Genomic DNA, 27,887 nt, shown 5'->3' on the forward strand with positions numbered 1-27,887 from the left:
ATTAGCATAGTCGGCGCTACACAAACCGCACAATAAAATATAAAACATTAATTACCTTTGACCATCTTCTTTCTTTGCACACCTTGATGTCCCATAATCAATACTGGGTCTTTTTTTGGATTAAATCGGTCCATATATAGCCTAGATATCGATCTATGAAGACTGTGTGGAAAACGGAAAAAAAGAGCGTTTCATAACGTAACGTCATTTTTTAAAAGTTAAAAATTCGACGATAAACTTTTACAAAACACTTCGAAATACCTTTCTAATGCAACTTTAGGTATAACTACACGTTAATAAGCTATAAAAATCATCAGGAGGCGATGTAAATTCGATAGCCTGCCGTGTGGAAAAAATGTCCGGAGAAAAAGGCAGACAATGCCTCGGGTCGGTGGTCGGAGAGAATCGGTTCCCTTTGGGCGGATCTACCAATCAATTCAGATTCAAATGAGGAGACTCTATAGATCCTGTGGTAGCTGTAGGTACTGCAAGCTTGGCCAAATATATTACGGTTCACCTTTAACAATTCATGGGAGTGGCGCATGGATACTTTTTTCCATCTCCAGTGATCAGATTTTCCTGCGCTTTTCGATGAAACAGACGTTCTGTTATAGTCACAGCCGTGATTTAAACAGTTTTGGAAACGTCTGAGTGTTTTCTATCCACACATACTAATCATATGCATATACTATATTCCTGGCCTGAGTAGCAGGACGCCAAAATGTTGCGCGATTTTTAACAGAATTTCAGAAAAGTAGGGGGAAGCTTAAGAAGTTAAGATCACCTTCACTGCAGTTTCTCTTCATCACTTGGATCAGTGCCCTCACCTGCTCGCCCATCCTCTTGATCTTCGTAGCCACGTCTTCATCACTCAGTCTCTCCTTCCTCCTCCCCATCCACTTTGCAATCCATCCTCTACAGCATCTCTCATTCTTCTTCTGCCTCTTGGTTGATGTCCTCACCATCATTGTGCGTCTTCAGACCTTCCTCCAGGTTGAGTTCTATTGAGGTCAGGTTCTCTTTGATCCTCCTCAGACTCTCCTTGTTAGTGTTTGTCCACTGTGTCTTCTTGTCCAGCTGCTGCCTGCAGGGCCAGACAGTGGGGACCACCTCCATCTGGCGTGACACCTTCTTCAGGTCACTCACAGAGGCAGAGAGGAGGATGTTGGGCTTGGCCACAATAATCTCAACAGATATAGGGTCAAAACACTGAGATGTGACACGCGCGCACACACAAATTTAAGAGATGCCTACCAGTCGATGGTCCTTCAGTGGTCCTTGTGGTTCCTTTGGAGGCTCTGGACTGTCCTCAGTAGAGGCGTCATTGCCATCATCAAGCTGTGTGTCAGAGAGCTAGCTGGTCATAGTCCATTCTCCACATTCAGTGAAAGAGTTACTCAAAAATGTGCGTGTGTAAGTGGGGGAGAGACAGACAGGTCATCGTCCTCGTCCATTTCCCTCACTTCAAACTTTGTCACTTTTCCATCCTCAACTTTCAGCGGTGGTGTCCTCTTTTCATGATCCTCATCATCACACTGTGTATCAGAGTCAACATGTCAGAGACCATCCTCCTCACAGTGATGTCACTCAACAGACATGTACAGTAGGGTACAACTCTTTTACCTCCGATTCACAGTGAGTGAAGGAGTAGATGGAAAAGTCATCAGAACTGGAGGATGAGATCACGTCATCATATTTTCTCTCTATCAGCCGATTCACCCTTCCAGACTGAGGAGACAGAGAGAGGCATGTAGTCATGGCAGCCATAGAATACACTGGCATTGACCCTCAAGGAAATGTAGAATATGTAGGCAATCCAACATGGTTGTACAAGTAGTGAGTAATACATGGGTAACTGAAAATGCAATAAATGCAACTCCCATAACATTAGGGGTGGGGCTAAAGACCTTCCATAGAATAGGATTCTTTAGCATCTCGAATGGATGATTGTCAATTCAACCAAGCCAACCAAAATGGCCATATGAATCAACAGATTGATCTATCTGTTGTGTGTAATGGAACAGCAGAGATGACCTGGCTGAGAGGCTTTGGATTGATGTTCCATCCGTCCCTGGATGTCTGGTCCTGCCCACAGCTCACAATGATTGGCTATAAACAGTAAAGAATTAATTAAACACTGCTTTGCTCATTGCAGAATGTATAACTAATGTGCATGTGTTACTGATTTCAGTTTGAAATGACTTACAGGTTTTGTTCTTCTGTACACCTTGTCGGTTGGCCACATCACAGAATCAGGGGTGTTTACCCTCATTGGATTAATCCGTCAACACATCACTCAATTTAAAAGGTGATAATATAACAAAAACAGGACAAAACAGACATGTATTGTATATTTACCACATAAGGGCTGCGTCTTAAAGCTCTTTTGATTCTCTCATTATTACGATCCATTGCTTTCTGGGGGAAACATTTCCATCAATATTGTATGTATATATATATATATAATATATATATGTGTGAGTGTGTATATACACCGATTTGGATAACATTAACTTAAGAGACCACTGCAAAATGATCCGTTTCTCTGGGTTGACTATTTATAGGTATGCGTTTGGGTAAAATGAACATTTTTGTTTTATTCTATAAACTACTGACATTTCTCCCAAATTCCAAATTAAAATATTGTCATTTAGAGCATTTATTTGCAGAAAATTACAACTTATCAAAATAACAAAAACAGATGCGGTGTTGTCAGACCTCGAATAATACTAATATTTTAACTTAGGAAGAGTTCTGAAATCATTATTTGGTGGAATAACCCTGATTTTCAATCACAGCTTTCATGCGTCTTGGCCACCAGTCTTTTACGTTGGTGTTGGGTGATTCAAGCAGCTTGGCTTTGTTTGATGGCTTGTGACCATCCATCTTCCTCTTGATCACATTCCAGAAGTTTAATGGGGTTCAAGTCTGGAGACTGGGCTGGACATGACAGGGTCTTGATCTGGTGGTCCTCCATCCACACCTTGATTGACTTGACTGTGGCTTGGAGCATTGTCCTACTGGAAAAAAACAATCCTCAGAGTTGGTGAACATTGTCAGAGCAGAAGGAAGCAAGTTTTCTTCCAGGACAACCTTGTACGTGGCTTGATTCATGCGTCCTTCACAAAGATAAATCTGCCCGATTCCATCCTCCACCAAATTTAACACTGGCTTGTAGGCCTTTCCAGGTCTCCGTCTAACCATTAGACGACCAGGTGTTGGGCAAAGCTGAAAATTGGACTCATCGGAGAAGATGACCTTACTCCAGTCCTCTACTATGGTCTTTTGAAAACCTCAGCCTGGCACTTCTTTGCTTCTCATTGATGAAGGGCTTTTTTCTAGCTTTGCACAACTTCAGCCTGCCCCTAGGAGCCTGTTTCAAACCATCCTCACTGTGCACTTCACCTCAGCTGCATTTGCCATTCTTTTTGTAGGTTAACTGCCTTGTTCAGGGGCAGAATGACAGATTTTTACCTTGTCAACTCTGGGATTCGATCTTGAAACCTTTTGGTTACTAGTCCAACGCTCTAACCACTAGGCTACCTGCCACCCCAATGAACTGCTGTCTTTGAAATTTTAAGGATGGAAGCATCCTGTATCCCTCTGCCAGTAAAGCCCTTTTCCTCACTCAAAATGTTCCTTTTCAACTCTTCTGGCATAGTTAATGGTTATTTTTGGATTCCAATTACTTTTGAGGTACTACTAGCACTGATATAAACATCCAGCTGGTCCTATTGCAAGAGGATAGTGATGACCACAGCAGTGGTTTTTATACTTTTCCTCGTTAAATAAGATTTGGTTCAGGTGATCACCTAATCAGTACCCCATTCAGTAGAATGAGGTGTGCTTGTGTTGGAAATCAACAGACACTGGAATGGAATTTCTGCCATACATGTAGAGATTCTGATTACAGAAACATTTGTTAATTCTTTCCAGAGCTCTGAGTGTATGTGGTACCCTGTATACAGGTTGGGAAGGCTGTGCGCCAAAGGCCAAAGGTTACCTGCAACAACCTGAGTGAGGAAAGAGATTATACAGATGAAATCAAATCTGAACACAGTGTATGTAGGGAATTGATGCTTGGTTACGTCATAATACGTCACAGCTTTATGACTGCGCATAATACATTGCAAGAGAAAGGCTTGTGTGGAGCCTAACTAGTGGTATTGTCTTCTCACTGGTTGTAGCTAGCTGAATAACGAAAGTGATGTACATATTTCCTACTGACTGAGTAATGGTTGTATCGATGGTTGGTTGGATGTTTTTTTTTTTTTTTTACATAGATAGGCTAACAGGATATCAATAGAAAGAAACCATTCCTTGCCCCCAAAAATAATTTTGCACTTTGAGTAACAAGCACTAAGGGACCACAATGGAATTCGTTGATTTTCTTGTGTTGTCCCTGACACGTTTTATTTTATTAAACAGTTTTCTTTTTTTTTTTACTAAACTGTCAAATATATCTATCTCACTTTCTATCTTAACTCAAATGGGCTGTTGAGAACTCTGATCATCACATTTCAGGCACAAGCCAGCAGGTGGCAGTGTCTTTAAATGCAGCACTGCCTTCATGATCTGAGCATCAAATAACTTTGGTTGTGAACGTGATTAATAAAAATGCGGAAGTCCATTACATTTGCTTTGGTTTAGCAATCTATCTACCCTGTCTTAGTTAAAGTGTTGTGCAATATTGGAGGACAGGTGTCGTAACTGACATTTTTGTATTGTGCTTGATTATCCACTGATATTAGTTTGACATATGTACTGAGCATCAAAAATCAGTTTTGAAAGATGTGGTGGAAGAATTTGGGGTGAGCTGTTGTAACTTCTCAAGGGATATGTTCTGTGTTGGACTGTGATGTTATGCGTTTCATAGACTACTGGTATGTCTGCGTCCTAACACAAGGCCATTGTGTTCCGGAACTATTGATTTATAGAAAAAACTGTTGTGTGAATACAATATGATTGTATTATCACCTCCCACTATATAAGGGACATGTAACCATTTCATCCTTGCTGAGAAATTAGAGGTGGCTCTCCTCTGCAGCTGCTTGTATTAAATATGTTTATTACATTGTTAAATATAGGATTATCACCACAGCAAGCAAAGTACTTGGAGTCAAACAGACAGGCCTGGCTGAGATCTTTTAGTTCAGGGTCCTCCGCAAGTCTCACAATCATTTTAGACCCAAGCCACCCCTTGTACCCGGACTTTGAACCACTCCCCAATGGGCACAGGTATAGGGCACCCCTCAGCAAGAAAAACAGAACTAGACAATCATTTGTGCCAGGTGTGATATCCCTCCTAAATAGCTCGGGCTGATGTTCCTATCGAATCAGTAAAGCCAGCAGGCTAGTCATTTTTTAAATGTTTTATTGGTATGTAACTGTTATGAAAGTTGTATTGTAATTTTGTTTTGTATTAAAACTCCACTTTAAACGTGTACATGACACTGCAACAAAATTTCCCCATGGGGACAATAAAGTCAGTAAGTAAACCCTGCCTTAATCTTGGAATAGAATTTTCCACAACTGTGGTTCAGGGGTTCAAGAGTTTTACTCCTGAGTTGAGGCTAACGAGTGGCATTGATCCTGTTATTATCATGTAATTTGTTTTGTTTATTGTCAATACATGTCTCAGGTTATCAAAGGATGCCTTCAGTCTTGGAACTACAGTTTTTGGCGATGGGCATGGTAAGTTAGCAAGGAGGAGCTGAGTGACACAAGCTCATCACATACCCCTTCCACCACAAGACAGTGACCCAGATACGCCTCAGCATTCGGCTTCTGGTGCTCCTCTGGTGGGATTGAGAAGAGTGTGGGCACTGTTTGGTTCCTCATGTTTCAGCTGCTCTCTATCAGCACAGGGGTGTTGTACACATTGGTGCAGCTGGCTTCTGTGTGAAGAAGCAGTGTGGCTTGGCAGGGTTGTGTTTCGGAGGACGCATGGCTCTCGACCTTTGCCTTTCCCAAGTCCGTAGAGGAGTTGCAGCGAAGGGACAAACTGTAACTACCAATTGGATGTCACAAAAAAAAATTAAAAGCACCAAAACATTTTTATAATTAATTGGTCGTTGTGCACAGTAAAGAGAAGCCATAAATTACTCCCTAGTCTTAAGTATAGCAAATCAATAATGATTATTTATTTACAATTGCATGTCTTCAAGTTATACTGTTTATATACAAATAGCTATTTTGCATAAACAACTGGATCAAGTGGTAATAGTCATGTAACAGGTCATGAAATACTTATTTTCCACCATAATTTGCAAATAAATTCATTAAAAATCCTACAATGGGATTTTCTGGATTTTTTTTTTTTCTCATTTTGTCTGTCAGAGGTGAAGTGTATATATGATGAAAATTACAGGCCTCTCATCTTTTTAAGTGGGAGAACTTGCACAATTGGTGGCTGACTAAATACTTTTTTGCCCCACTGTATCTGATCTAAAAACAATAACACAAACATTAGTTATGCATTCTGCAATGAGAAAAGCAGTGTTTAATTTGTTCTTTACTGTTTACAGCCAATCATTGTGAGCTGTGGGCAGGTCATCTCTGCTATTCCCATAGAGACACAACAGATAGGTCAATCTGTTGATTCATATGGCCATTTTGGTTGGCTTGGTTGAATTGACAATCATCCATTCAAGATGCTAAAGAATCATATACTATGGAAGGTCCTTGAGAGTAAATGCCAGTGTATTCTATGGCTGCCATGAGAACATGCCTTTCTGTCTCCTCAGTCTGGAAAATTGAATTTAATCAGAAGCCATTGCCAGATTTCTAGATTGGGCTGCGCTCAGAGTATCCTGCCTTGGCAAATCGCCTGTTAAGACACTGATGCACTTTGCAACCACGTACCTATTTGAGAGTGGATTCTCATCCCTCACTAGCATGAAAACTAAATACAGGCACAGACTGTGTGTGGAAAATGACTTAAGACTGAGACTCTCTCCAATACAACCCAACATTGCAGAGATATGTGCATCCTATCAAGCACACCCTTCTCATTAACCTGTGGTGAGTTATTCACAATTTTCGATGAACAAATAAAGTTTTATATGTAAGATAGCTAAATAAAGAGTAAAATTATTGATAATTAATATATTCTTATTTGTGCCCTGGTCCTATAAGAACTCATTGTCACTTTCCACGAGCCGAGTTGTGACAAACTCACACTCGTTCTTATGTTTAATAAATGTATCGTGTAGTGTGTGTGTGTGGCAGGCTTACAGTGATGGCAAAAAACAACATTTGAGAGTGCGCTGACCCTGATGCTAGAGGGTGTACGTAGCTGGAGGTTGAATATTTGAAGGGGTACGGGACTATAAAAAGTTTGGGAACCACTGCCCTAGATGTTAACCTATTTCATTTGGGTGAGGGGTTATTATGGGAAAAAAATGATTCTCTATTTTGGAATAAACCAATAGATTTTTTTTATAAAATAAAGAGTGCAGCCAGACCTTTGTTGTTTTCCATCAGATTAGAAAAGTTGGAGATAATTGTCACGCCCTGGTCGAAGTATTTTGTGTTTATCTTCATTTATTTGGTCAGGCCAGGGTGTGGCATGGGTTTTTGTATGTTGTGTGTATGTATTGGGATTGTAGCTTAGTGGGGTGTTCTAGTTAAGTCTATGGCTGTCTGAAGTGGTTCTCAATCAGAGGCAGGTGTTTATTGTTGTCTCTGATTGGGAACCATATTTAGGCAGCCATATTCTTTGAGTGTTTTGTGGGTGATTGTCCTTAGTGTCCTTGTTCCTGTCTCTGTGTTAGTTTACACAAGTATAGGCTGTTTTGGTTTTCGTTACGTTCATTACGTTCTTTGTTTTGTAGTGTTTGTTTTGATTCGTGTTTACGTTTGTTTATTAAACATGGATCGCAATCTACACGCTGCATTTTGTCCGACTCTCCTTCACCACAAGAGAACCGTTACAATAATATACATTAAATGTTACACATTGTTTTTGTAGACCCACACCAATTTGCATACCGCCCAAACAGATCCACAGGTGATGCAATCTCTATTGCACTCCACACTGCCCTTTCCCACCTGTACAACACGCTGATCCTCAACACTGGAGCCCCTCAGGGGTGTGTGCTCAGTCTCCTCCTGTACTCCCTGTTCACCCACGACTGCTTGGCCATGCACAACTCCAACACCATTATTAAGATTGCAGACTATGCAACAGTGGTAGGCCAAATCACCGACAACGACGAGACAGCCTATAGGGAGGGTTCAGAGACCTGGACGGGTGGTGCCAGAATATCAACCTATCCCTCAACGTAACCAAGACTAAGGAGATGATTGTGGACTACAGGAAAAGGAGGATCAAGCACGCCCCCATTCTCATCAATGGGGCTGTAGTGGAGCAGGTTGAGAGCTTCAAGTTCCTTGGTGTTGTCGTGGAAATTTCCTCTATTTACCAAATCATGAGAGCAAACCACACACAAGTCAGAGTTAGTTATCACAAAGTCCATTTTTAATTATATGAGCTCTATCACAACCCTGTGACTCTCAGATCAATTCAGTGTCTATCAATGAATTCTCTGAGAGTCCCTTCCACATTTCAACTGAGATCCTTTATAGCAAAGACACGCACAGGATAAGACAGCATTGGCATAATTCATCGTTCAGCTGTGTCTCCTAAAACATGTTATTTTCTCAAACCAGAACCATAAACCAATCCTCCATATCAACAGGCATATATCAAATCCATCCTATCTTGACAAGATCACAGAGACACACTGACTGGCACACAGACATTGTGGAGCCAAGAGATACACGCTTGACCTCTCCCCTCTCTCCGGCCCAAGCAACTTAGTCTTGACATAGAAGCTCTTTTACAGCTCTTTTATGCTGCTGCTACTCTCTGTTTATCATATATGCATAGTCACTTTATACCTTCATGTACATACTATCTCAATTAGCCTGACTAACCGGTGCCCCCTCACATTGGCTACCCGGACTATCTGCATTGTGTCCCGCCAACCCCTCTTTTATGCTACTGCTACTCTCTGTTTATCATATATGCATAGTTACTTTAACCATACCTTCATGTACATACTACCTCAATCAGCCCGACTAACCGGTGGCTGTATATAGCCTTGCTACTGTTATTTTTCACTGTCTTTTTACTGTTGTTTTTATTTCTTTACTAATCTACTGTTCACCTAATACCTTTTTTTTACTTAAAAATTGCACTGTTGGTTAGAGCCTGTAAGTACGCATTTCACTGGGTATACACCTGTTGTATTCCGCGTACCTGACAAATAAACTTGGATATGATTTGTAAGTGAAAGTAGGCAAAAACAGAGGTGATTATGATATGAAATATTGCATCAGGACATCTATCATGCTGTGAAGATCCTTCTTGTATATGAACTCATTTCAAATGTAAGGTATTGAAAGCATTCTATTTTTGCTGTCTGTAAATGTATTTACAAAATTCAACATGGCTGCCTATTCAGATGCTCTAGGAAGGTTGTGTAAATACAGAGAGAAGAGTTAAATTAGAGTAAAATATCCATACTTGTAGCACATTCATATTGTACCATGTATTGTTCAATTCGTACATTTAAATTGCAGTAACTATTCAGTTTTTGTGCATTGTTTTTCATCGGTTCATTAAAGAATAGGTATTTGATTAAGTCGTGGTAAACTGTAAAAATGGTGTTCCTTTGAACTTTTTCTCTTGCATTACTGATATTGAATAACGTGTTCCATCATGACCTGTTACATGACTCTTACCACTTGATCCAGTTGTTTATGCAAAATAGCTATTTGTATATAAACAGTATAACTTGTACACATGCATTTGTAAAGAAATAATAATAATTGATTTGCTATACTTAGTCTTGGTTGTAATTTATGGCTTCTCTTTACTGTGCACAACGACCAATTTATTATTTATATATTTTTGGTACTTTTTTTTTTTTTGAATCCTCCAATTTTCATGATATTCAATTGGTAGTTGCAGTGTTGTCCCATCACTGCAACTCCCCTATGGACTCGGGAGAGGCGAAGGTCAAGAGCCATGCATCCTCCGAAACAGGACCCTGCTAAGCTGCACTGCTTCTTGACACACTGCTCGCTTAACCCGGAAGCTGCACCAATGTGTTGGAGGAAACACCGTCCAGCTGGTGACCAAAGTCAGCGGGGCCATCTGTGCGCCACCTCATGGGACTCCTGGTCACGGCCGGCTGTAACACAGCCTGAGATCGAACCCAGGTCTGTAGTGACACCTCAAGTACTGCGATGCAGTGCCTTAGACCGCTGCGCCACTTGGGAGGCCCAACTACCTTATTTTCTAAAGATGACATCATAATCTGCCCTTGTAGCCCACACTCTTGATAACCTCAACCACTGCTCCCTGCTCCAGAATTTACAATAATGTTGAATGATGCATTGCCCAACAAACTGCATGTAATGGATCTAATTTACTGGCTAGTGGATGCTATTTCATTTAATTGCTGTAAGTAGTTAAGGAAAGAAAAACTGAATACATCTGTGTAATATAAATTGCCTGATTTATAAAGGTTGTATAAATCAAGAGTGCCAAGAGATTTGTCTATCGTATGTGTAGAACAACACAAAGTACAAGCCAAAAGGAGTGGTCTTACATTCAACTGACAATCTAAACCTTCTTGCAGTGATTTGACCCTGAACATTCAGAGGAGTGAATCATCAGTGAAGAAACCGTGTACCTTTTAAGCACTACCTCAAACCCCATGTCCAAGTATATTACATTTCAACGTATAACAAATGAGAGAGCTCTGTCATTCAATGAGTTTTCTATGTTATCAATCTGTCAATGAAGACACCGGTGCCCCTGGATGAACCATCACAGACTCGGGCATGTTTGCTGTGAAACTCTGGGGGGCACTGACAGACAGACTGGAGAGAATGTTGAGAATGTAGATGTTGAGCCACTGGAGCCCAGTGACTGCTGTTTTGAGAGGCAGATGTCTGCCAATGACTGTGTCCGTGACTATGTCCATGGCCTTGACTGTGGCTGCAGCTGTGTTCATGTTCGTGACGTTACCCAAAGCTATGCTTGAGGGCATATCCATGGTTGTGAACATAATAACCTGAGAACTCAACGGGGCTCCCCTGTGTATAGTAGGAGTGGGCCCAGCCTTCAAATGTCTTTGGTGTGGTCTCAGTAGCCTGTAGGTTGGAGGAAACTGGAGCGTAGGCTTGGACTGGGTAGGAATGATTCTGCAACCAATGAAAATGTGGAGAGTTTACAGAGAGCTTATCTAACTAAACAGTGATTCTCTATCTAATCATGGGGGACCACTAGGTGCCAATTGTACAGTATTCAATTACAGCTGAGAATCATCTATTGAAAGTGCTCATTATACTGTAGTACATCATGTACTCTGACTTGCATCCAGCAATCATGTTAGTTTAATGACCTCTAGTCTTGTAGGATAAATGATGCGTCTAGTGCTTTCTCAGTACTCAGGGTGGGTGGACCGTCTTCCTTCTCTACTGATGTAGGGTCATACAGGACATCAATGTTCAGGGGCACAACTTTCATTGGGGACAGGGAGACATACCCCTATGAGGGTCATGAGGATGCGGTTGGGTTGGCTATTTGGACTATTTATCTGACCGGATGGGGAAAAAAACACTTCTAAAACCAGAGTTGTCCCTGAGCAGCCTGAAAGGCATCTTCTTATCCAGGACTGAAGCTCTAGCATCAGACATGTCTAGAAGTGGGTGCCAGCCCCTTCCGTATGTTTCACCAGAGCAAGATAAGGAGAATGTGTGACACAGTGATGGTAGATTTTCCTAACCAAACATCCCGTTATGTTCAGCGTGAGGTCTAAACACACATTTCAAGCATATTTGTCACGTTCTGACCTTAGTTCCTTTGTTTTTGTCTTCGTTTTAGTATGGTCAGGGCATGAGTTGGGGTGGGTAGACTATGTTTGTTTTTCTATGTTGGTTTTTGAGTTTGGACTGATATAGTTCTCAATCAGAGGCAGGTGTCGTTAGTTGTCTCTAATTGAGAATCATACTTAGGTAGCCTTTTTCCACCTGTGTTTCGTGGGTGTTTATTTTCTGTTTTGTGTGTCATCACTAGACAAGACTGTTTCGTTGGTTCGTTCTTCCTAGTTGTTATTTTGTTTAGTGTTCAGTTTTGATTATATTAAAAATCATGAACACTTACCACGCTGCACCTTGGTCCTCACCTTCTTCCACCGATGACGGCCGTTACAATATTATTTATTTTTATTTAACCTATATTTACCTAGGCAAGTCAATTAAGAACAAGTTCTTATTTACAATGACGGCCTACCCTGGCAAAACCCGGACAGAGCTGGGCCAATTGTGCACGGCCCTATGAGATTCCCAATAATGGCCAGATGTGATACATTCTGGATTTGAACCAGGGACTGTAGACTGAGATGCATTGCCTTAGACCACAGTGCCGCACATAAACATATTACCACTTAACTACACTATTAAGCCCACTTAAAGCTGTGACATACTGCAGTGTATCACAGTTATTTTCAACCACAATAAGGTTGGAGTAAGGATAGAGATCCCCCCTGCTATGATGGGGTTGCAGAGGAAGAGAGTGTGGGACCAAAAGTGTTACTATGACCAGAAACAGCCAGGCCAGGGCTAACATGGGTGATTATGAAAACAGTACCAGCCCCACGATTGTGTACAACACCCCTGTGTTGATAGAGAGCAGCTGAAACATGAGGAGGAACCAAACAGTGCCCACACTCTTCTCAATCCCACCACAGAGGAGCACCAGAACGCCAATGCTTGTGTACCGCAAAGGAAGAGGAGAGGATTAAACGGAAATTATCGGGTTGACAGACATCAGCGGCATTGATGTGTTGTGCTCTAGCTTGCTGCTGTAGCCTAATGGCACAATCTGTTACGTCATTAACGTTAGCTACACGTTGTAGCAAGCTAGATAACGTTACAACAGACCCATTCAAAGTGGCTAGCTAGCTACTGAGCATGATTCTTGAGTCATTCAACCCCTCCTTGCTAAGGTACCATGCCCATTGGCAAAAACTGTAGTTCCAAGACTTTAGACATCCTCTGATAAACCGAAATATGTAGTGACAGTAAACAAAACTGATGATACTATAATGACAGCAACAATGTCACTTGTTAGCCTGAACTCAGGAGTAAAACTCTTGAACCTTTGAACCACATCTTTCTAAACTATTCGGGTCATCATGTTGATGCTCAGTAAATACTTGTCAAACTACTAGAGGATAATCAAGCACAATACAAAATGTCAGTTACGACACTTTTCCTCCAATATTGCACAACACTTTAGCCAAGACTTGAGAAGTTAGCTTGCTAAACCAAAACAAATGTACTGAACTTCCGCATTTGGATTAATCACTTTCACAACCACAAAGATACTGTTGCGCAGATCATGAAGTGCGTTAAAGGCAGTGCTGCATTTAAAGACACTTCCTTCCACCTGCTGGCGTGTGCCTGAAATGTGATGACCAAGGAGTCCTCAACAGCTCATGTGAGTTAGATAGAAAGAAATATATATATATTTGATTGGACAGTTTAATAAAATAATAAAACCCGTTTAATTAAATAAAACGTGTCAGGCCAGGGACAACACAATAAATTAAACGGCTTCCATTGTGGTCCCTTAATGTTACTCAAAGTAAAACAATAATACAAAAAACATTTGGCAAGGAATGGTTTCTTCCTATTGATATCATGTTGGCCTATCTACGTAAAACGTCCAACCAACCATCGATACAACCATTACTCAGTCAGTAAGATATAATAAGCACATCACGTTCGTTATTGAGCTACAACCAGTGAAAAGATGATACCACCAGTCCGGCTCCAAACAAGCGTTTTTCTTGTGACGTATTAAGCGCAGTCATAAAGCTGTGACCCAAAATGACGTAACCATGCATTAATTCACTACATAAACGGTGTTCAGATTTGATTTAATCTGTACAATAATTTTCTTCACTCAGGTTGTTGCAGGTAATCTTTGGACTTTTGGGGCACCTCCTTCCCAACATATATATACATATATAGGGAATAGGGTGCCATTTGGGATGCCATCTTTGTGTGTGTCTGTGTGTCAGGATGTGTTTCGTGTCAATTAATTGATGGAAATGTTTCCCTCAGAAAGAAAGATGGATCGTAATGATGAGAGAATCAAAAGAGCTTTAAGACGCCGTCCGTATGTGGTAAATATCAAATATTTCTTTGTTTTGTCGTGTTTTTGTTATATTATCATATTTTAAATTGAGTGTTGTGTTGACAGTTGAAACCAGTGAGGGTGAACACCCCTGATTCCGTGTTGTGGCCAACCGGCAAGGTGCACAGAAGGCCACAGCCTGTAAGTCATATCTGACCTGAAACAAAAACACATACACATTAGTTATGCATTCTGCATGTACAAACTGCAGTTCTCAGAATTAAAGCAAATGCAGATATCCCTATCTAACCTCATTGAATGCTGTCTTGACAGTCTACTTCAGTGCAGACCCCTCAGATCCACAAAAGGCCTGTAAGTCACATTCAAATTCAACCACATAACAGTCCTTATATTATTTATTGATACACAATTCAAGGCCAAAATGAGCAAAGCAGTGTTGAATTCATTCTTTACTGTTAACAGCCAATCATTGTGAGCTATGGGCAGGACCAGACATCTGGGGATGGATGGAGCATCAATCCAGAGCCTCTCAGCCAGGTCATCTCTGCTGTTCCCATAGAGACACAACAGTTAGATCAATCTGTTGATTCATATGGCCATTTTGGTTGGCTTGGTTGAATTGACAATTATCCATTCGAGATGCTAAAGAATCCTGTACTATGGAAGGTCTTTTGCCCCACCCCTAATGTTATGGGTGTTGCATTTATTGCATTTTCAGTTACCCATGTATTACTCACTACTTGTACAACCATGTTGGATTACCTACATATTCTACATTTCCTTGAGGGTCAATGCTAGTGTATTCTATGGCTGCCATGAGTACATACCTTTCTCTGTCTCCTCAGTCTGGAAGGGTGACTCGGCTGATAGAGAGAAAATATGATGACGTGATCTCATCCTCCAGTTCTGATGACTTTTCAATCTACTCCTTCACTGACTGTGAATCTGAGGTAAAAGAGTTGTACCCTGCCGTCCATGTCTTTGTTGTGTGACATCACTGGGAGGAGGATGGTCTCTGACTAGTTGACTCTGATACACAGTGTGATGATGAGGATCATGAAAGGAGGACCCCAAAGCTGAAAGTTGAGAATGGAAAGGTGACAAAGCTTGATGTGAGGGATATGGACGAGGATGATCTGTCTCTCCACTCCTTCGATGAGTCAGACTTCCTGGTAAGTTCTGCATATTAAATATTTTTTATATATATACATGGGGGATTGGAAATGGTGCAGACAATTACTTATTGAGGGTAGTCATGTATCTGCAATGTGTATAGAGTAGTTATAAAGTATTTCTACAGATTGTGTTGAACATAGTACTTTCCTGATATGTTACTTTACTTTCTGGTCCTACAGAGCCCAGGGAAGGTCTCAGGTCCTGTATCTGTCAAGAATGGCCTCTCTCCTCTTGTGACCTCAGCACACCGGACCCTGGCTGAAGCCCTACGGGCCCTGCCCTCTGCTGTAGGCTCTCCCTACCCAGTAAATGTTCCAAGGCCTCGGACTCCTCTCAACCCTGTCATTATCGCTCCGCCCCGAACAGAGAACTTCCCATACCGCCACAGCCCTCGCCTGGCTCCCATCACCAACCTGAGCGAGACCGGCAGGAAGCTGCTCCAGGAAATGGCTGGAGTGGCCCCACAGGTGAGAGGAAATACAAGAAGGGAATATTGGCCGTAAGTCCTTCTCTAGTATAGTATAGCTCTAGGTATAGCAGCTCAAGAGAAGAGAAAACCAATACGCTTACATTAATTTATCTCCTTGTCCAAAATATTCAGGAAGGGAAGGTCAATAAGAAAAAGAAGAGCAAGGCCAAAAAAGAATTGAAGCAAGAGAAGGCCAGTAAGACGCAACAGATGCGAAATGTTGGAGAAAGTAAGGAGGAGGACAAGAAAGAGGAAAAGAAGAGTCTGAGGAAGAGGTGAGGAAATAGATGAGGGAGAAGTGGAACATCACCAGGGAATACTAGACTAGAGAATTAGAGAAATAGACTGAGGTAGCAGAGAAAGAGCAGCTATCTGATGTGTAAGTGGAAACTTAAGCAATAAGTTACGAGAAGGTGTGATATATGGCCAATATATCACGGCTAAGGGCTGTTCTTATGTACGACGCAACACGGAGTGCCTGGATACAGCCCTTAGCCGTGGTATATTGGCCATATACCACAAATCCCGAGGTGCCTTATTGCTATTATTAACTGGTTACCAACGTAATTAGAGCAGTAAAAATAAATGTTTTGTCATACCCGTGGTATACGGTCTGTTATAAACTGGGTGGTTCGAGCCCTGATTGCTGATTGGCTGACAGTCGTGGTATATCAGACCCTATACCACAGGTATGACAAAGTATTTAATTTTACTGCTCTAATTACGTTGTTAACCAGTTCATAATAGCAATAATAAACCTTGGGGGTTTGTGGTATATGGTCAATACACCACGGTTAAGGGCTGTATCCAGGCACTCTGTGTTGTGTTGTGCAAAAGAACAGCCCTTAGCTGTGGTATATTGGCCATATACCACACCCCCTCATGCCTTATTGCTTAAATATACCACGTCTTTCAGCCAATCAGCATTCAGGGATCGAACCACCCAGTTTATAACACTATTTATTCTCCTGTGGTTTTGATTGACAGGTTTCTTCAGTGGCTGCTGTCCAAACTGAGATGTTCAAAGAAATAATGGCCAACTATTACTTCTACCACACACACACACAGATTTTGAGTATTGGTTATTCCTACAACACACACAAACGTAATTTCAGAGACGGGAACTATGATTAGCAAAATACATATATTGGTCTCATTCTTATATTTTGAGACATGCAGCATTATTTAAATAAAAATGATATTGATCCCCATACAGCCTATGATAATGAGTTGGATTTACATGCTTAGGCTTGGAAATATAGCCAGGAGAAGCAGGGTCAACACCTCTACTCATGCCATAAGTGCCATGACATCTTTAGTTACCACAGAGAGATAAGACCTCTGTCTCCACAGTCTCATCCAAAGGACAGCACCAACCTTAGGGCAGTGTCACTGGTATTGGGGTCTTAGGTCTCCTTTGGCCAAAGTGAAGAGTTGAGGGCCCCTTACTGGTCTCCTTGCAATATCTGGTCTCCCACACAGAGATGGAAATCTACACCTGTTTAGACCCTGGAGGATATGGCTTCAGATGAAAGACAGCAGAGAGATGCAGAACGTAAAAGCTTCAAACACATTGATATGCAAATTCAGGACCATTGTACTCTGAAGTGGAGCATGCATCTGGTCTGAAGCATGTCAAAAGAGTAGAAATGAACTGGGACTGGAGGAATACATCACATTTAAACTAAATTATCATGTATCTGATTTAGCTACACTCATCTGTACTTGAATGGTGCTGTTTGAAAAGTGCATTTCCAATAAAGCTTTTTAAATTGCAGTTATTTGTGTCAGACAGATTTTTGTCTTAATTAATTACATCAGGGGTTCTTAAACTTTTTTACATCAAGGGAATATTATTATACTGATATTATCTTACCTGTTATCAGTGGGGGGGATTTATTCTGTTGCTCTGAACTGTATCCCACGGTAGGTGACGGTAGTAAACCAACAAATAGTTGTATTGCTCGCCAGAAACCCAACAAGGCTGGCAGACAGTTTTTACCATGCAACGAGCAGACGCTTGCGAAAAGTACTTGCTACAAAATTGGCAAAATTGCCTGCTGCTGTATACATAGCGCGCGTGTGTGTATGTTGCTAACCTAGCTAGTTAGCTAGCCATCAATGAAGTTCCCAATGTTACAACATGGCAGACGGCTGGAGCCCCGACACCGGAGAGGCTGCCTATCGTTCCCGGGATGCTGTCAAAAACCTTACAATTAAGTAAGTTGCAGTTGGCCGTTGTGTGGCTTTTAGTCCTTGCATTGCCATACAAGCAAGACACTGTCGTTAGCTAACGTTAGCTCTCAAAGCAGATGATGATGATCAACACCCAGTATATTGCTTGACCTGATCCCTGAGTTTGCCATGAAAACATGGCATTTAGCTAGCTAGAATCCTGTTTACTTTGTTTATATTTACAATGGTGTTCTCTGAATACAGGATCCGTATTCAGAGAGTCACCTCCACAGCAGCCCTCTCCCAACACCTTCAGCAGCAGGTTTGGACTCAACAGGAGAGGGGGGGAGGGGGGGGGCATTGAGCTGGACACCCTCAACTCACAGGCTCAATCAGGTGTTAACACTGTTGTGAAACAGGAAGATGATGTTAGGTGTTTTGAAACAGAAAGATGTCAGATGCTTCTTAGTTGAGTAGATGTCATTTTCGTGGTGACTAGATATGGACCACAACATCTTGGTTTTGTTTCAGCCAGAAATGATGAGGAGTTAGTGGTAGGCTGGCAGGAGAAGCTGTTCAGTCAGTGTCCTTATAACAAATAAGAATTTACTGTTTATGATCGTTTGTTGCATACTAAGGTGTGTGTGTGTGTGCACAATATGAAGTGGTTTTGTTCCAGAGAGAGTCAGTATGCCAGACTGCGCTGGAGAGGCAATACCACACAGAGATCATGGCTCAGGAGCGGACCGGGGCAGACGGAAACGCAGGATTTTCACCTACACCGATTCTGACTGCTACACCAATTGGGAAGGGGTGGTTTTCAACAGAATCTCCATTTCTGTAACGGTTCTATAACCAAAGACTCTGGAAGCAAGTATAGGGGGAGGATTTTATAGGGGGAGCTGGAGCAGACGTGACAATTTCATTATTCAAAACAAAGCATTTACCTATTTTCTGTCCAAAAGAAACATTAGTGTTTTAAAGCTGTTTTTGATGTACTCAATACAGCATTCCAAGAGTATGGTGACGCAGGTCAAGTCCAATCCTACCTTACTGGCACATAGGATGGCCAATGTCAGACCCAGACGACAGGACAGACGCCCAGTGTAGGTCCCTTATACTCACCAAAGTGAATTATTATTAAAGTGAATGTAATTGAAGCAGCATTGATGCGTCCTGCTGCTTTGAAGACAAACAGTGTATTGGTATGTTCACATTACACCATACCCTAGTATGCAAAATGTGTTTGTGGTATTCTGTTGGTCTGCAGTGACCGCACCATCCCCAAGTCCAGGCTGATTACCTGGGAGCCCTCGGAGGACTTTGTGAAGACCAGCCACATGGTCAACACACCTGTACAGACCATGCACATCATGGGGACCTGGGACCACCGGGCAAGTGAGTAGCACATGGGCAAAAACCACTATGTAGCCTATACACTTATTACACTGCTTTGTATGTAATAACTTTGAAGTAGATTCCAATTCAGGCATTGAAAAGTGGCATTTTATTATTGTATTTCTCAGACTTGTCCAAAAGGAGAAGGAATGCTTGTCTGCACGATAAGAGCAGATGGAAATGGAGTGGTTACCATCACACCAGACTTCAACAAAGGCAAGGAGCACTACAGGCCAGTGACCCGCACCCGCTGAAGTCAAAATATTTTACCCCTAGCTCAAGTAAGGGTCACTTACTTGGTAGCAGAATTCATACATTCCCAGCCATTTACTGTGTTATGATGCTGTTTGTTTGCACCCAAGGTTGAGACGGAGGGGGAGAAGAGGGAGGTGTGGCGTCAGACCAGAGGAGACAGAACAGCAACAGTGCATATATTTTTTCACCTTTATTTAACCAGGTAGGCAAGTTGAGAACAAGTTCTCATTTACAATTGCGACCTGGCCAAGATAAAGCAAAGCAGTTTGACACATACAATGACACAGAGTTACACATGGAGTAAAACAAACATACAGTCAATAATACAGTATAAACAAGTCTATATACGATGTGAGCAAATGAGGTGAGATAAGGGAGGTAAAGGCAAAAAAAGGCCGTGGTGGCAAAGTAAATACAATATAGCAAGTAAAACACTGGAATGGTAGATTTGCAATGGAAGAAAGTGCAAAGTAGAAATAAAAATAATGGGGTGCAAAGGAGCAAAATAAATAAATTAATTAAATACAGTAGGGAAAGAGGTAGTTGTTTGGGCTAAAATATAGGTGGGCTATGTACAGGTGCAGTAATCTGTGAGCTGCTCTCACAGTTGGTGCTTAAAGCTAGTGAGGGAGATAAGTGTTTCCAGTTACAGAGATTTTTGTAGTTCGTTCCAGTCATTGACAGCAGAGAACTGGAAGGAGAGGCGGCCAAAGAAAGAATTGGTTTTGGGGGTGACTAGAGAGATATACAGTGCCTTGCGAAAGTATTCGGCCCCCTTGAACTTTGCGACCTTTTGCCACATTTCAGGCTTCAAACATAAAGATATAAAACTGTATTTTTTTGTGAAGAATCAACAACAAGTGGGACACAATCATGAAGTGGAACAACATTTATTGGATATTTCAAACTTTTTTAACAAATCAAAAACTGAAAAATTGGGCGTGCAAAATTATTCAGCCCCCTTAAGTTAATACTTTGTAGCGCCACCTTTTGCTGCGATTACAGCTGTAAGTCGCTTGGGGTATGTCTATCAGTTTTGCACATCGAGAGACTGACATTTTTTCCCATTCCTCCTTGCAAAACAGCTCGAGCTCAGTGAGGTTGGATGGAGAGCATTTGTGAACAGCAGTTTTCAGTTCTTTCCACAGATTCTCGATTGGATTCAGGTCAGGACTTTGTCTTGGCCATTCTAACACCTGGATATGTTTATTTTTGAACCATTCCTTTGTAGATTTTGCTTTATGTTTTGGATCATTGTCTTGTTGGAAGACAAATCTCCGTCCCAGTCTCAGGTCTTTTGTAGACTCCATCAGGTTTTCTTCCAGAATGGTCCTGCATTTGGCTCCATCCATCTTCCCATCAATTTTAACCATCTTCCCTGTCCCTGCTGAAGAAAAGCAGGCCCAAACCATGATGCTGCCACCACCATGTTTGACAGTGGGGATGTTGTGTTCAGGGTGATGAGCTGTGTTGCTTTTACGCCAAACATAACGTTTTGCATTGTTGCCAAAAAGTTAAATTTTGGTTTCATCTGACCAGAGCACCTTCTTCCACATGTTTGGTGTGTCTCCCAGGTGGCTTGTGGCAAACTTTAAACAACACTTTTTATGGATATCTTTAAGAAATGGCTTTCTTCTTGCCACTCTTCCATAAAGGCCAGATTTGTGCAATATACGACTGATTGTTGTCCTATGGACAGAGTCTCCCACCTCAGCTGTAGATCTCTGCAGTTCATCCAGAGTGATCATGGGCCTCTTGGCTGCATCTCTGATCAGTCTTCTCCTTGTATGAGCTGAAGGTTTAAAGGGACGGCCAGGTCTTGGTAGATTTGCAGTGGTCTGATACTCCTTCCATTTCAATATTATCGCTTGCACAGTGCTCCTTGGGATTTTTAAAGCTTGGGAAATCTTTTTGTATCCAAATCCGGCTTTAAACTTCTTCACAACAGTATCTCGGACCTGCCTGGTGTGTTCCTTGTTCTTCATGATGCTCTCTGCGCTTTTAACGGACCTCTGAGACTATCACAGTGCAGTTGCATTTATACGGAGACTTGATTACTCACAGGTGGATTGTATTTATCATCATTAGTCATTTAGGTCAACATTGGATCATTCAGAGATCCTCACTGAACTTCTGGAGAGAGTTTGCTGCACTGAAAGTAAAGGGGCTGAATAATTTTGCACGCCCAATTTTTCAGTTTTTGATTTGTTAAAAAAGTTTGAAATATCCAATAAATGTCGTTCCACTTCATGATTGTGTCCCACTTGTTGTTGATTCTTCACAAAAAATACAGTTTTATACCTTTATGTTTGAAGCCTGAAATGTGGCAAAAGGTCGCAAAGTTCAAGGGGGCCGAATACCTTCGCAAGGCACTGTACCTGCTGGAGCGTGTGCTACAGGTGGGAGATGCTATGGTGACCAGCTAGCTGAGATAAGGGGGGACTTTACCTAGCAGGGTGTTGTAGATGACATGGAGCCAGTGGGTTTGGCGACGAGTATGAAGCGAGGGTCAGCCAACGAGTGCGTACAGGTCGCAATGGTGGGTAGTATATGGGGCTTTGGTGACAAAATAGATTGCACTGTGATAGACTGCATCCAATTTGTTGAGTAGGGTATTGGAGGCTATTTTGTAAATGACATCGCCAAAGTTGAGGATTGGTAGGATGGTCAGTTTTACAAGGGTATGTTTGGCAGCATGAGTGAAGGATGCTTTTTTGCGAAATAGGAAGCCAATTCTAGATTTAACTTTGGATTGGAGATGTTTGATATGGGTCTGGAAGGAGAGTTTACAGTCTAACCAGACACCTAAGTATTTGTAGTTGTCCACGTATTCTAAGTCAGAGCCGTCCAGAGTAGTGATGTTGGACAGGCGGGCAGGTGCAGGTAGCAATCGGTTGAAGAGCATGCATTTAGTTTTACTTGTATTTAAGAGCAATTGGAGGCCATGGAAGGAGAGTTGTATGGCATTGAAGCTTGCCTGGAGGGTTGTTAACACAGTGTCCAAAGAAGGGCCAGAAGTATACAGAATGGTGTCGTCTGCGTAGAGGTGGATCAAAGACTAACCAGCAGCAAGGGCAACATCATTTATGTATACAGAGAAGAGAGTCGGTCCAAGAATTGAACCCTGTGGCACCCCCATAGAGACTGCCAGAGGTCCGGACAGCAGACCCTCCGATTTGACACATTGAACTCTTATCAGAGAAGTTGTTGGTGATCCAGGCGAGGCAATCATTTGAGAAACCAAGGCTGTCGAGTCTGCCGATGAGGATGTGGTGATTGACAGAGTCTAAAGACTTGTTTCTTATCAATGGTGGTTAAGATATCGTTTAGGACCTTGACTACACTCAATAAGTAGGAGTAACTTACAAAGCTCTGGACATTGTTCTTTTTTTATGACTTGAGCCTGTTCTCGGCTATACTGGTCTGTATTTCTGCCATGCTGTCTATATTTTCAGCCATCTCTCCTGTGCATTTCTTGAATGCCACTTTCAACCTCCAAGTCATTCAGCCAACTGTCCAGGTCTACTGCCTTAAGATCACCTTCACTGCAGTTTCTCTTCATCACTTGGATCAGTGCCCTCACCTGCTCGCCCATCCTCTTGATCTTCGTAGCCACGTCTTCATCCCTCAGTCTCTCCTTCCTCCTCCCCATCCACTTTGCAATCCATCCTCTACAGCATCTCTCATTCTTCTGCTGCCTCTTGGTTGATGTCCTCACCATCATTGTGCGTCTTCAGACCTTCCTCCAGGTTGAGTTCTATTGAGGTCAGGTTCTCTTTGATCCTCCTCAGACTCTCCTCGTTAGTGTTTGTCCACTTGTCCAGCTGCTGCCTGCAGGGCCAGACAGTGGGGACCACCTCCATCTGGCGTGACACCTTCTTCAGGTCACTCACAGAGGCAGAGAGAAGGATGTTGGGCTTGGCCACAATAATCTCAACAGATATAGGGTCAAAACACTGAGATGTGACGAGCGCACACACAAATTTAAGAGATGCCTACCAGTCGATGGTCCTTCAGTGGTCCTTGTGGTTCCTTTGGAGGCTCTGGACTGTCCTCAGTAGAGGCGTCATTGCCATCATCAAGCTGTGTGTCAGAGAGCTAGCTGGTCATAGTCCATTCTCCACATTCAGTGAAAGAGTTACTCAAAAATGTGCGTGTGTAAGTGGGGGAGAGACAGACAGGTCATCGTCCTCGTCCATTTCCCTCACTTCAAACTTTGTCACTTTTCCATCCTCAACTTTCAGCGGTGGTGTCCTCTTTTCATGATCCTCATCATCACACTGTGTATCAGAGTCAACATGTCAGAGACCATCCTCCTCACAGTGATGTCACTCAACAGACATGTACAGTAGGGTACAACTCTTTTACCTCCGATTCACAGTGAGTGAAGGAGTAGATGGAAAAGTCATCAGAACTGGAGGATGAGATCACGTCATCATATTTTCTCTCTATCAGCCGATTCACCCTTCCAGACTGAGGAGACAGAGAAAGGCATGTACTCATGGCAGCCATAGAATACACTGGCATTGACCCTCAAGGAAATGTAGAATATGTAGGCAATCCAACATGGTTGTACAAGTAGTGAGTAATACATGGGTAACTGAAAATGCAATAAATGCAACTCCCATAACATTAGGGGTGGGGCTAAAGACCTTCCATAGAATAGGATTCTTTAGCATCTCGAATGGATGATTGTCAATTCAACCAAGCCAACCAAAATGGCCATATGAATCAACAGATTGATCTATCTGTTGTGTGTAATGGAACAGCAGAGATGACCTGGCTGAGAGGCTTTGGATTGATGTTCCATCCGTCCCTGGATGTCTGGTCCTGCCCACAGCTCACAATGATTGGCTATAAACAGTAAAGAATTAATTAAACACTGCTTTGCTCATTGCAGAATGTATAACTAATGTGCATGTGTTACTGATTTCAGTTTGAAATGACTTACAGGTTTTGTTCTTCTGTACACCTTGTCGGTTGGCCACATCACAGAATCAGGGGTGTTTACCCTCATTGGATGAATCCGTCAACACATCACTCAATTTAAAAGGTGATAATATAACAAAAACAGGACAAAACAGACATGTATTGTATATTTACCACATAATGGCTGCGTCTTAAAGCTCTTTTGATTCTCTCATTATTACGATCCATTGCTTTCTGGAAACATTTCCATCAATATTGTATGTATATATATATATATATATAATATATATATGTGTGAGTGTGTATATACACCGATTTGGATAACATTAACTTAAGAGACCACTGCAAAATGATCCGTTTCTCTGGGTTGACTATTTATAGGTATGCGTTTGAGTAAAATGAACATTTTTGTTTTATTCTATAAACTACTGACATTTCTCCCAAATTCCAAATTAAAATATTGTCATTTAGAGCATTTATTGCAGAAAATTACAACTGATCAAAATAACAAAAACAGATGCGGTGTTGTCAGACCTCGAATAATACTAATATTTTAACTTAGGAAGAGTTCTGAAATCATTATTTGGTGGAATAACCCTGATTTTCAATCACAGCTTTCATGCGTCTTGGCCACCAGTCTTTTACGTTGGTGTTGGGTGATTCAAGCAGCTTGGCTTTGTTTGATGGCTTGTGACCATCCATCTTCCTCTTGATCACATTCCAGAAGTTTAATGGGGTTCAAGTCTGGAGACTGGGCTGGACATGACAGGGTCTTGATCTGGTGGTCCTCCATCCACACCTTGATTGACTTGACTGTGGCTTGGAGCATTGTCCTACTGGAAAAAAACAATCCTCAGAGTTGGTGAACATTGTCAGAGCAGAAGGAAGCAAGTTTTCTTCCAGGACAACCTTGTACGTGGCTTGATTCATGCGTCCTTCACAAAGATAAATCTGCCCGATTCCATCCTCCACCAAATTTAACACTGGCTTGTAGGCCTTTCCAGGTCTCCGTCTAACCATTAGACGACCAGGTGTTGGGCAAAGCTGAAAATTGGACTCATCGGAGAAGATGACCTTACTCCAGTCCTCTACTATGGTCTTTTGAAAACCTCAGCCTGGCACTTCTTTGCTTCTCATTGATGAAGGGCTTTTTTCTAGCTTTGCACAACTTCAGCCTGCCCCTAGGAGCCTGTTTCAAACCATCCTCACTGTGCACTTCACCTCAGCTGCATTTGCCATTCTTTTTGTAGGTTAACTGCCTTGTTCAGGGGCAGAATGACAGATTTTTACCTTGTCAACTCTGGGATTCGATCTTGAAACCTTTTGGTTACTAGTCCAACGCTCTAACCACTAGGCTACCTGCCACCCCAATGAACTGCTGTCTTTGAAATTTTAAGGATGGAAGCATCCTGTATCCCTCTGCCAGTAAAGCCCTTTTCCTCACTCAAAATGTTCCTTTTCAACTCTTCTGGCATAGTTAATGGTTATTTTTGGATTCCAATTACTTTTGAGGTACTACTAGCACTGATATAAACATCCAGCTGGTCCTATTGCAAGAGGATAGTGATGACCACAGCAGTGGTTTTTATACTTTTCCTCGTTAAATAAGATTTGGTTCAGGTGATCACCTAATCAGTACCCCATTCAGTAGAATGAGGTGTGCTTGTGTTGGAAATCAACAGACACTGGAATGGAATTTCTGCCATACATGTAGAGATTCTGATTACAGAAACATTTGTTAATTCTTTCCAGAGCTCTGAGTGTATGTGGTACCCTGTATACAGGTTGGGAAGGCTGTGCGCCAAAGGTTACCTGCAACAACCTGAGTGAGGAAAGAGATTATACAGATGAAATCAAATCTGAACACAGTGTATGTAGGGAATTAATGCTTGGTTACGTCATAATACGTCACAGCTTTATGACTGCGCATAATACATTGCAAGAGAAAGGCTTGTGTGGAGCCTAACTAGTGGTATTGTCTTCTCACTGGTTGTAGCTAGCTGAATAACGAAAGTGATGTACATATTTCCTACTGACTGAGTAATGGTTGTATCGATGGTTGGTTGGATGTTTTTTTTTTACATAGATAGGCTAACAGGATATCAATAGAAAGAAACCATTCCTTGCCCCCCCAAAAATAATTTTGCACTTTGAGTAACAAGCACTAAGGGACCACAATGGAATTCGTTGATTTTATTGTGTTGTCCCTGACACGTTTTATTTTATTAAACAGTTTTATTTTTTTTACTAAACTGTCAAATATATCTATCTCACTTTCTATCTAACTCAAATGGGCTGTTGAGAACTCTGATCATCACATTTCAGGCACAAGCCAGCAGGTGGCAATGTCTTTAAATGCAGCACTGCCTTCATGATCTGAGCATCAAATAACTTTGGTTGTGAACGTGATTAATAAAAATGCGGAAGTCCATTACATTTGCTTTGGTTTAGCAATCTATCTACCCTGTCTTAGTTAAAGTGTTGTGCAATATTGGAGGACAGGTGTCGTAACTGACATTTTTGTATTGTGCTTGATTATCCACTGATATTAGTTTGACATATGTACTGAGCATCAAAAATCAGTTTTGAAAGATGTGGTGGAAGAATTTGGGGTGAGCTGTTGTAACTTCTCAAGGGATATGTTCTGTGTTGGACTGTGATGTTATGCGTTTCATAGACTACTGGTATGTCTGCGTCCTAACACAAGGCCATTGTGTTCCGGAACTATTGATTTATAGAAAAAACTGTTGTGTGAATACAATATGATTGTATTATCACCTCCCACTATATAAGGGACATGTAACCATTTCATCCTTGCTGAGAAATTAGAGGTGGCTCTCCTCTGCAGCTGCTTGTATTAAATATGTTTATTACATTGTTAAATATAGGATTATCACCACAGCAAGCAAAGTACTTGGAGTCAAACAGACAGGCCTGGCTGAGATCTTTTAGTTCAGGGTCCTCCGCAAGTCTCACAATCATTTTAGACCCAAGCCACCCCTTGTACCCGGACTTTGAACCACTCCCCAATGGGCACAGGTATAGGGCACCCTCAGCAAGAAAAACAGAACTAGACAATCATTTGTGCCAGGTGTGATATCCCTCCTAAATAGCTCGGGCTGATGTTCCTATCGAATCAGTAAAGCCAGCAGGCTAGTCATTTTTTAAATGTTTTATTGGTATGTAACTGTTATGAAAGTTGTATTGTAATTTTGTTTTGTATTAAAACTCCACTTTAAACGTGTACATGACACTGCAACAAAATTTCCCCATGGGGACAATAAAGTCAGTAAGTAAACCCTG

General features: G+C 41.7%; 2 protein-coding genes and 2 long non-coding RNA genes across 5 annotated transcripts; 3 read left to right on the plus strand and 1 right to left on the minus strand.

Annotated features, from left to right (window-relative positions):
• The first annotated feature begins 1,424 nt into the window (after positions 1-1,424).
• On the plus strand, positions 1,425-27,887 carry LOC121843109. Its single transcript, XR_006081444.1, has 2 exons — positions 1,425-3,998; positions 26,392-27,887. It is a non-coding gene; the product is annotated as an uncharacterized LOC121843109 (long non-coding RNA).
• LOC112257965 lies at positions 14,101-17,598 on the plus strand. 2 transcript variants are annotated; one of them, XM_042312710.1, is made up of 9 exons: positions 14,101-14,210; positions 14,288-14,362; positions 14,495-14,533; positions 14,645-14,719; positions 15,028-15,132; positions 15,223-15,354; positions 15,538-15,825; positions 15,960-16,102; positions 16,815-16,991. In XM_042312710.1, the coding sequence occupies exons 1-9, from the start codon at positions 14,130-14,132 to the stop codon at positions 16,858-16,860; spliced, it is 984 nt and encodes a 327-aa protein (XP_042168644.1). In that variant the 5' UTR covers positions 14,101-14,129; the 3' UTR covers positions 16,861-16,991. The 2 variants fall into 2 exon arrangements, with proteins under 2 accessions (XP_042168644.1, XP_042168645.1); XM_042312711.1 differs by lacking the exon at positions 15,960-16,102 and having other exon boundaries at positions 16,815-17,598.
• Positions 15,673-17,841, minus strand: LOC121843108. The gene is made up of 3 exons (XR_006081443.1): positions 17,704-17,841; positions 17,205-17,336; positions 15,673-15,808 (listed from the first exon to the last, which is right to left on the minus strand). It is a non-coding gene; the product is annotated as an uncharacterized LOC121843108 (long non-coding RNA).
• LOC121843107 (Meckel syndrome type 1 protein-like) lies at positions 18,371-19,822 on the plus strand. The gene is made up of 4 exons (XM_042312712.1): positions 18,371-19,108; positions 19,273-19,400; positions 19,529-19,681; positions 19,763-19,822. Exons 1-4 carry the CDS (start codon positions 18,996-18,998, stop codon positions 19,765-19,767), a joined length of 399 nt encoding a protein of 132 aa, XP_042168646.1. The 5' UTR covers positions 18,371-18,995; the 3' UTR covers positions 19,768-19,822.

This window comes from Oncorhynchus tshawytscha, unplaced genomic scaffold, assembly GCF_018296145.1.
Source record: "Oncorhynchus tshawytscha isolate Ot180627B unplaced genomic scaffold, Otsh_v2.0 Un_contig_7475_pilon_pilon, whole genome shotgun sequence".
NCBI classification, from domain to species: domain Eukaryota; kingdom Metazoa; phylum Chordata; class Actinopteri; order Salmoniformes; family Salmonidae; genus Oncorhynchus; species Oncorhynchus tshawytscha.

What these genes read in the sequence shown, in the direction of transcription:
- LOC112257965 (XM_042312710.1), top strand. Translation starts at nt 14,130, where the DNA reads ATGGAAATGTTTCCCTCAGAAAGAAAGATGGATCGTAATGATGAGAGA. An exon ending in ATCCAGAGCCTCTCAGCCAG is followed by an intron (nt 14,720 to 15,027) that starts GTCATCTCTGCT and finishes CTGTCTCCTCAG; the next exon opens with TCTGGAAGGGTGACTCGGCT. An exon ending in TCGATGAGTCAGACTTCCTG is followed by an intron (nt 15,355 to 15,537) that starts GTAAGTTCTGCA and finishes CTGGTCCTACAG; the next exon opens with AGCCCAGGGAAGGTCTCAGG.
- LOC121843107 (XM_042312712.1), top strand. Translation starts at nt 18,996, where the DNA reads ATGTACTCAATACAGCATTCCAAGAGTATGGTGACGCAGGTCAAGTCC. An exon ending in CGACAGGACAGACGCCCAGT is followed by an intron (nt 19,109 to 19,272) that starts GTAGGTCCCTTA and finishes GTTGGTCTGCAG; the next exon opens with TGACCGCACCATCCCCAAGT. An exon ending in GACCTGGGACCACCGGGCAA is followed by an intron (nt 19,401 to 19,528) that starts GTGAGTAGCACA and finishes TGTATTTCTCAG; the next exon opens with ACTTGTCCAAAAGGAGAAGG.